Source organism: Rissa tridactyla, chromosome 17, assembly GCF_028500815.1.
Source record: "Rissa tridactyla isolate bRisTri1 chromosome 17, bRisTri1.patW.cur.20221130, whole genome shotgun sequence".
NCBI lineage: Eukaryota > Metazoa > Chordata > Aves > Charadriiformes > Laridae > Rissa > Rissa tridactyla.
The window spans coordinates 1,468,161-1,476,797 of record NC_071482.1 but is presented as its reverse complement, the minus strand read 5'-3'; the positions used below and the strand labels follow the sequence as shown (position 1 = coordinate 1,476,797).

Here is an 8,637-nt window from a genome sequence, read left to right as displayed (position 1 = left end):
AGTGTTCTGCCGAAGGTCTGAAACGTGATGGTCGGTGGATGCAAAGTGGTACAGAGCCCCACTCATTTCCTACAGAAAAAGGGCTGGAGGATGGGCAGGTCAGTCTGCATGCGCTGGTAGAAGGGCTTCTTTCTTTTTAAAGAAAACTGGTTTTTTTGACTGAAACATTTTAATTCAAAGGAGTGGCTTTTTTATGAAAATGTACCATTTTGCTTTTAATACGCTGTCTGCCTCAGTTCTTTTCATTACAATGCTGGGCAGCAAAATCAAGATAGGCTATTAACGTGAGAGCAGGACAAGCTTAGAGGCCAGTCGCTCTGAGAAGGACCCACTCTTTGCCCACTACCTACCCAGGGAGGCACGGGGAGAAAGTGGAGGCAGTCAGGGTGGAAATTAAATGGGAGGCACTTAAATAGGCAGGCAACTGGAGCAGAGAGAGAAGTGTGAGGGAAAAAGAGGCCAGGAGCCATGGGTGAGGCTGCAGTCCTTTAATGAGAAGGAAAACTTCTCTTGACAATGCACTCATTTGTTTCTTTTCCCTAATGTCAAATCGAAGGGTGAAGTAACACATCAGGGTGGGACAGCGGATGGCAGCAGGGTGCCTGTCCTGTGTAGCCGCCTGGCTTACCCCAAAACGCCTGAGCCCCAGCAGAACCGGTGCCGAGACGGGCAGAAGCGCTTAGCCCTCTGCTGCTGCTTTCCAGCCTGTCATCCATGGGAATTTCAGAAGCCCCTGGATTCCAGGCCTGCATACACTTCCCGCTGGCCTTTCCGGATGGGCTGTGGGAACAACAGAGACGTTAGTTTGGGAATCCTTACTAACACACCCTCAAACAATGCTAGAGTCCTGGTCCACAGGGCAGGCAGAGAAAAACACAAGAGAGTGGTGTAGTGCCGCTCTGGTAGCGTGCACGAGAAACCGCAGTTCTGCTCCTGACTTCTTGTGTCGGGACCAAGAGAAGGAGTCCACCCTCAACCACCTTTTTCCTCCACTCCCGTGAAAGCTTGGAGGTTGACTGGATGCTTCTTCAAAGGAGCAAAAAGGATAAATGCTACAGGTTTCCAGCTCTGGCTATCCATCCCCAACCAGCAAAGAGAGATGGAAAAAACCTGCAGATTCTCCATACCTCGTAGTCCGGGTTTGGAACAGGGGGAGGACGCTGCACCTTCTGACCTGCAACAGGGGCAAAGAGAGGTAGGTCATCCTTGGTGATAATTCATCTAACGCAGCACGAGGGACCTTCACGGAGATGATCCCAGGGTAACGCATACTATGGGTCAACTTGCATGACTTTACTATGAGCTTAGAGCTTTTAAAGACCCAACTGCTGCAGGCAAGAGGCCTTATGATCATTTAGGAGGAAATTTGCTTTCTTTTAGAATCTAGCTTTCCTGGCTGTGAAGAAACACTTGAGAACAAGAAGGGCCCATGAGCATAGGTCCAGGCCGCAATATGGATACCAGATCTATCCTCCTCTGCCTCAGCAAGCTGCACAAGTATGAGCATGTCATCACAGTTCTGTGAACCCAGCAAATAACATTGCTTTACCCTGGTATTTATAAACCATGAGCCCTGCTGTTGGACCGACTGGGTCACCAAACCATGGTCTCATGAGACAGAAATTAAAATGTATGGTTTTAGTAACACCACAATTTCTAATCGCATCTTCTGTGTGTGAGCCTAATTCTTGGTCTGTGATTGCCTGAGCCAGCAGCTGCGTGGGCCAGGGCGGGTTTGCAGCTATACTTGCAAGCTGAGCATCTGCCGTAGAGAGTTTACTGCAGCACAGACTCAACGCTGCTGCCTGTGAAATGGTTTCCTATGGGCAGGAAGCCCTTGACGTGACACGGTGGCCCAGAGCAACAGATGCGGCAAGCAGGAGCATTGTTCGGTGAGATCTTGGAGGCTTTTGGGGAACAGGGGTGGCTCTGTCACAAGTGCTTCATTTAACATCATGGAGAGCAGAGACGCCTGAGATGGCTCTTACCTCGAGGCCGACTGCCAGCACTAGGACTCGCTCTCCCCTTCCTGTCTTTGCTGAAGTAATAGACCAGAATCAGCACCCCGAAGGTGATGAGAAGATCCGCAGTGATGATCCCTGTCACTGCCAAGGCGTCCAGCTCCTCACAGTTTGTGCACACTGCGGGGAGGAGAGATGAAGCTGCTCAGAGACGGGCACCCTTCCTTTCCAGCATGGAAAGTCCAGCTTAGTGCTAGCAGAAACGAGAGAGTTCTGGGTGGGAAGGAGAAATGAGCAAACAGAAAGGAAGGGGGACAGCACAGGCTGCCCCTGTAATTGTATCTGCCCCGCCATTTCGGTCTGCAGAGAGACGCAGAGCGGGGGCTGGTGTGTGCAGCCTCCTCGGCTTCCCTCTGCTGTTCGCATGGCCGGAGCCGGAGGGTGCAGAACATCTCCTTGATCATTGTCCCCCTGTGCCTATGCTGGATTCTAAGCATAAGCCCCCCGTCTAGTGGGTCACAGAAACCAGGCTGTGTGCCCCGGATGGGAGGTTTCCACTCTGCAAGGTAAGAAATGCTTTTGTGACAGACATTACTCTTGCCTTGTCGCATGGCAGAAGCCATATAAAAGAAGATTGCACGCTCTATAAGTGGGAACCATTGACATGCACCTGGTTTGAGGGCAGCGGAAGGGAAAGCCGTAGAAAGCAGGGAGATTTTGTTTGCCAAAAATTTGCTCTTGGACTTATTTACTGCCTGTGCAGAGCGGGAAGGGCCTCAGCAGAATTGCATTCACCCAGCCCAGCAGCACTGAAAATCAGGGCTCGGCTCCTAACGTCTGTCACTGCGTAGACTTCATCTGTAGCCCATAGACTGAGTGCTTTTTCACTCACCTCTGGCATTCAGGTACATGTGATACGTCTTATCACCTGACGAACAACTCACGTTGGCAGGAGTGCTGTCATGATTCTCTATAATGTACTTCCTCTCATCGTTGGTTGCTGTTACCCCAGTTGGCTTCCAGGTTATGCTGCCTTCAGTCAAGGGACACGTGATTGTCACCGTGGTTCCAGAAATCTCCACCAGGAATTCTTTATTGGAGGGTAGGCCAAGGAGAAGGGAAACCAGTGTTACAAACGGCTTCTGGGCAGGCTTCCCTGCACGCTCTTGATCCCACCGGGACAGTTTGCGCTGCAAAATCTGTGATTTTATGGTGTAATGTAAGTTCCCTGTGTACATGTCTTCTGCATGCGTATTTTCCTTTAGTTTTTTACATTCATTCTTTGAGACACTAAGCAGTATCAAAATACTATCAGAGAGTGTTCTACTTTATGTCAGAGAGCCTGTCTACCTGCCATTCGTCCTTCTGTTTATCCACATACTTGCTGCTCTCTGCAAATGGCCAGCCCTCCTTGGAGACCACTAACAGTAATTAGGGGCAACTCGTTACAGCTGTCTTTCTGATTGGTGATGACAGTAGCAACTAAGGAACAGGATTTTTTTTTTTTCTCCTAAAATACTGCTTGAATTCAAATATTTCTATCTGACTTTTAGTCCTCACCTCTGAGGTATCTCTAGTCTTTATATCATGCTAAATAGTTAAGAATGTTGGTAAAATACGTTTACCCTTCTGTCCCTTGGTATCCTCTGCAAAGGAGAGAATAACAAGCGTTAACAAATCAACCTGCTGTAATCCTACTGCTTGTTGCTGTTGGAAAATGCCCAACCTTGCCTGGGGAGCAGGAGCAATAATTAGGGACAGTTCGTTACAGCCAATTTGTCAAATCTGTGAGATCAGTAACAATTAATGAATAGGGAATTTTTACTATTCTATAATATTTGCAAAATTCAAATATTTCTATTTGACTTTCAGTTCTTGCTTGTGAGCCATAGTTGATCTTTTTATCATACTCCATAGTTGAGAATTCTGGTAAAATATACTTACCCTGCTGAGCTGCAGTGCCAACTACAAAAGAAAGAAAAATAAGCGTTAAGCAATTTAGTTACTGATATCACACACCTTTCCTACTTCAAGAGTATCCTTTCTGAACTCAGCTGCTTGAAGGAGATGTTTATGCTCCTGTATTTGTGCTAAATGTATTAGAAGCGTTCTGTTAGCTGAGACAGGATGTTGGTTTGAAATGAAGTCTTTTCCTTTGGAAGCCATTTTTAACACGGTAACGCGTAATGGAAATTTGAATCATTTTCCACCCCAGTTTAGAAAAAGGGTTATTGCAGGCTGTATGCCCAAGAATTTTCCTTTATTATCATGGACCAAAGACTGACGGAAAATCACGCCTAGTTTCTGCAATAAGAACCACTGTCCCCTGCAGGAGTGTACTCACTGGAGGATTGGCCCCTGATGCTTGATTTAATGATGTAAAGCAGTTTAACTATGTGATTTTTCTCTCTTGGTAGGAAACAAGTAGCTCCATTGAAGTCTCTGGAGCTGGAGGGTTATAGGAACAGTTTTTAGGAGGTCTGAATCAGATTTCTGATTTGCTTTAGAAACATTTATAGAAAGTAAGGTAAGTAAGTAAAGAAATGACCTGTATTCATGCGTTGAGGGCTGTTGTCTCATCGCAGGTAGTTCTCGCTTTACAATAGGAGTTACTTTTAACAGAATTGTAAATCTGATTCTTTTTTATTTATATAAGACGAATTTAAATTTGAAAAAAGAACAGGGCATTGTTGAACCAAATGTTTTCAATCTTAAAGAATAGCAGTTGGTATTTGCTGTGCATTGGCAGAGTAGCTGTAGTCTTATTTTAATTTTATTAATCTTTCAAAGTTACCAGCTTCTTTATGGTCTTTACAGATACTCTGCACTTCATCTTAAACCAACTTTCTAAACGCTGGTCAGTCCACACTGGTAGCACGAAAATTGCTACCAGTCCTATGATACCACAGTGAATCTGAACTGAAGTTACTTGCCCGTGATCACAAAAAGGTTTAAGAAAAGTGCATGAATAAAGTGTAAAAACAAAATTAAACCCACAGAACCTTATAGTTCACCCTGCTGCAGAAAGGAGTCCATCAAGCTCCAACCCTGCTGCGTGAAGTTCGGAGGCCAGTTATCTTAGTGACGCAGCTTGTAAGCAAAAGTTCGGCAGGGACCTTAGGTTCTTTTCTCTTGCCTGAGAGGGTTGGATTCCCATTTCCCTGTCTCTGCAACCCGCGCTCTGAAGGGAACACTCACTCTGGAGAGCAGCAGCTCCACAGGCAGTGTACACGCAGGTACTTTGCAAAACCAGTCCCACACCACTGTGCTTCCTCCTCCACAGCCCCTGGGCAGCCACCCGCCGGTCCCCATGGATTTCTGGCTGGCTGTACTCACCCACACACAGCAGGAGTCCCAGCAGAGGCAAGGACCGCTCCAACCTCATCCTTGTCTTCCTCCTCCTCTTGCTCTCCTCTACCACATCAGACTGGCGAGGCTGGCTGCGAGGGAAGAAAGAACGCATTGGCTTTTCAAGTTCTCACTTACAAGAAAGAGGCCCAAGAGTTGTTTTTCCCAGAATTGTGCATGGCAATGAACTGAGCAGCGCTGCGGAGACTCACCGTTTCCAGTGAAACCTGCAAGCAGCCAAGAAAGACACGGAACACGTATAGTAAAATAAGCCCATGTCAGGAAGTGCAGAGGCTCAAAACGTCTTCACGGAACGTCATTGACAGCAAGGGGTGGCTGCTTTGCACCAGCCCAGTTCAAGGCTCAGAACTGTGGTAACTGCCCTAGAGGCAGCAGGAGAGATAAACGTGCCTGGATTAAATTTGCCATCAGGACCTTCCTAACGACTTTTCAAAGCGAGTGTTTCTGAAGTTCAAACTACTGCAAGCAACTTAGCATAGTGAGGGAATAAACAAAGGAACCAGAAATGCTACAAGAAGCTCAGCACCTAGAGATGCTGTACGGCCAGCAGAAAAGAGCCTGTAAGTGCCAGGCTGTAAAACCCGGGTTTTTTAGTCACTGGTGAATGCAAACCAGACTCTACTTTTGTTATTTTGCTCTAACACAACCCATTTATTCCTGATGCCTCTTTAAGGGTGGTGTTGGCCAGCTCCTCGCCCAGACTCGCCTCTGCACACATATGGACGTTGAGGAGCACAGCCAGAGGGGTGGCTAAGCCCACAAGTCCTGCTGCAAGCCTCTGACCTGAACTGATGCTCTGCTCCCGACGCACACTCCTGTTAAGGGGGGAACTTGCTCGACTCTGTTGCTGTTTCTCTTCAGTTTCAGTATGAGACTGCAAAAGCAATTCTATGTTTTCATGCAGCATGTTATGAATTGCACCTACAATGAAATCGGCTTCATTTCTTTAAATCACATTTATGTCTGCCTACTCACCAGTCTAGTAGCCCTCATGAAAGGTTAAATGCTAGGGGGAAGCCTGTTTCTTTGGGGAAAGTCTCACAAGCTGCCAAAAGCAGAAGGGACCATGGTGTAGCAGAGCCATCGGAAAGCCTGAGCCATCCTTCCGTGCGGGCGCTGTGCTCCGACACCGCTGCCGCTGGCCCACGGGAGGCTTTGCAAGGCGCCCGGGGAGGAGTTCTCGCCGCACGGGTTTGCCGGCCCGAGCAGCAGCGGCCGGGCTCCAGCAGGGGGGGCTCGGAGCCCTTCCAGCCGCCCTGCTCCGCGGGCACCCCGGCGGCCTCCCGCGGGGAGCCGGCTCCTTCCCCGCTGGGGCAGGCGCAGCCCTCCCGCCCTCCCTGGGACCCGGGCAGGGGCTTCTCCAAGCTTTGCTTCCAGCAGGGGTGGAAATCCAGCACGGACGAGGTGGGAACACGCCGTCTTTCTGTTCCCCTCTGCGTGAAGCCTACAGAGGTGGCGGAGCTGCTCACACGGTTGTGAGTATAGTGGGGATTTGAGGGCACAGACATTGCAAAGCCAGCCAAGGCTCCCTCCTTCCACAGGGGCGCAGGATGTTTCCACAGCTGCCACACAGGTGTCCCACCCAAAGGACAGTTTTCCAGACGTGTGGAAGGACAGAGCTGGCTTCTTGCTCCTTCCCAAGAGCTCACCATTTAATGATGTAGCTAATCACGATGTCGGGGGCCCTATTTCATTTATTGCGGTGCCCTCTTTAGCTGTTAGATCTTTTACTTATTTCAAAATAAAACATCAGAGAATTTAGGTTACTAGTAAGGGTGCCAGGGATATGGTCTTCTCTTAACAGCTGAAGTCAGCGCTCCTTGAAACAAGATGTTGAAGGTTAGTAAAATTCTGCAAGCAAAGATCGGAGCAGACCCTCTTCCCAGCCCTGTGCATTACACAAATGTGGTCTTGAGTGACACCCAGTAGTGTTGCTGCATGGCCAGCGTAGCCAAAGGGCAGTTACAGCAAGAAACACGCTTGTCCTACTGGACCCTGCATGGGATGCCTGAGGGTAAGAAGCTGCTGCTGGGCAGAAAGACGATCTTGAGAAGTGGCAGCAAACTGACTGCTGAGCACTGCCTTACAGATAGTTGAAGCAAAATCTGAAATAGGCGGAAGTATCCTCTGTTTGCAAAACAAAAAAAGAACACCTGCCTAATAAGTTCTCATGGTGGCAATGAAAAAAAATGGAGGTGACATTTTGGAATGGTAACTGAGTGAAAATCTGGGGAGGAGCAGCGATGAAGGGTTAACACAGGGCCAGATTATTCCCATGAAAATAGAGATACACGGTATCTCCGAGCTATTAGCACAGAGACGTGTTAGCAGAGACAAGATTCTCTGTGCTGTTCCGTGGACCATTCGTGATACCCATGGCCTCAGTGCTTTTTTACATTGCCACATTTGTAACCTGAAGTTTAAAAGTTGAAAATAAATTCAGTGTTCTCTTCAGCAACTGCCCAGAGGATGTTACAACAGCAAATGGGAGGAGAGATGTCCACGTGGAAGTCTGAGAGTCCTGTTGCTGTTCTCGTTCCACCAAAACCTTGTTCTGGCCAGTTCTGACATCCTCAGCATGTCCCAGGTAATCTAAACCATCCCAGTTGGAGCCCACACTGCTGCGCAGCAAGAGTGCCCTCACTCTGCTCCTCAGCTCTGAGCTGGAGGGAGCCCTTCAAAACATCCAGAGGTAAGGGCGTCCTCCCGTCCCTGCCTTGGCACCGCTGCAAGGACAATTAGCATCAGTCACAACAAAAGCTCATAACCTGGGATGATTTTTTGGAACTAAGCCATGGGCCAAACACAGCCACAGCCAGCAGCAGGTTCTGCTGTTAAAGTGATTTACAGTCTTCGAATGCAAATATCCTTGTTGTGCCAACACGCATGCACAGCTCAGTTTCATGCTCTCACAACTGCCACGTGCCACCAGGAAAATATTTTGTGTTGTGCTGAATTTCTCTAGTACCTTGTGCTGCTTGTTAAGCACAGTGGGGTTTCCTCAGCTGTGCCTGGACTATCACGGGGCTGCGCTCACGACCGATGTAGCTGTCTTTTGACTTTTCCAAGAACTTTACAAGCACCAGTTAACGCAGTCTCCCAGTTTTTCTGCAGGATGGCTGCAACCAACTAACATTAAAATGATCACTTAATTTTGCTGTAGGTATCTGTGTTTCAGTAGGATATTTCCATCCTCTGGATGTGTGCCCACACTGCTGCCACAGACTGTTTTCTTTGGGTTGCTTATTTTTGATAGCAGGGTTTTGCTACACAAATGGCCCTCATTCCTTCAGGGTATCTATAAACA

General features: G+C 48.2%; 1 protein-coding gene across 2 annotated transcripts; it reads right to left on the bottom strand.

Annotated features, from left to right (window-relative positions):
- Positions 1 to 473: 473 nt before the first annotated feature.
- On the bottom strand, positions 474 to 6,401 carry LOC128918573 (T-cell surface glycoprotein CD3 epsilon chain). Of its 2 annotated transcripts, none has more exons than XM_054222966.1 (7): positions 6,306 to 6,401; positions 5,298 to 5,401; positions 3,906 to 3,926; positions 2,854 to 3,051; positions 1,989 to 2,141; positions 1,128 to 1,174; positions 474 to 780 (listed from the first exon to the last, which is right to left on the bottom strand). In XM_054222966.1, exons 2-7 carry the CDS (start codon positions 5,344 to 5,346, stop codon positions 724 to 726), a joined length of 525 nt encoding a protein of 174 aa, XP_054078941.1. In that variant the 5' UTR covers positions 5,347 to 5,401; positions 6,306 to 6,401; the 3' UTR covers positions 474 to 723. The 2 variants fall into 2 exon arrangements, with proteins under 2 accessions (XP_054078941.1, XP_054078940.1); XM_054222965.1 differs by lacking the exon at positions 6,306 to 6,401 and adding an exon at positions 5,522 to 5,648.
- Positions 6,402 to 8,637: the final 2,236 nt, after the last annotated feature.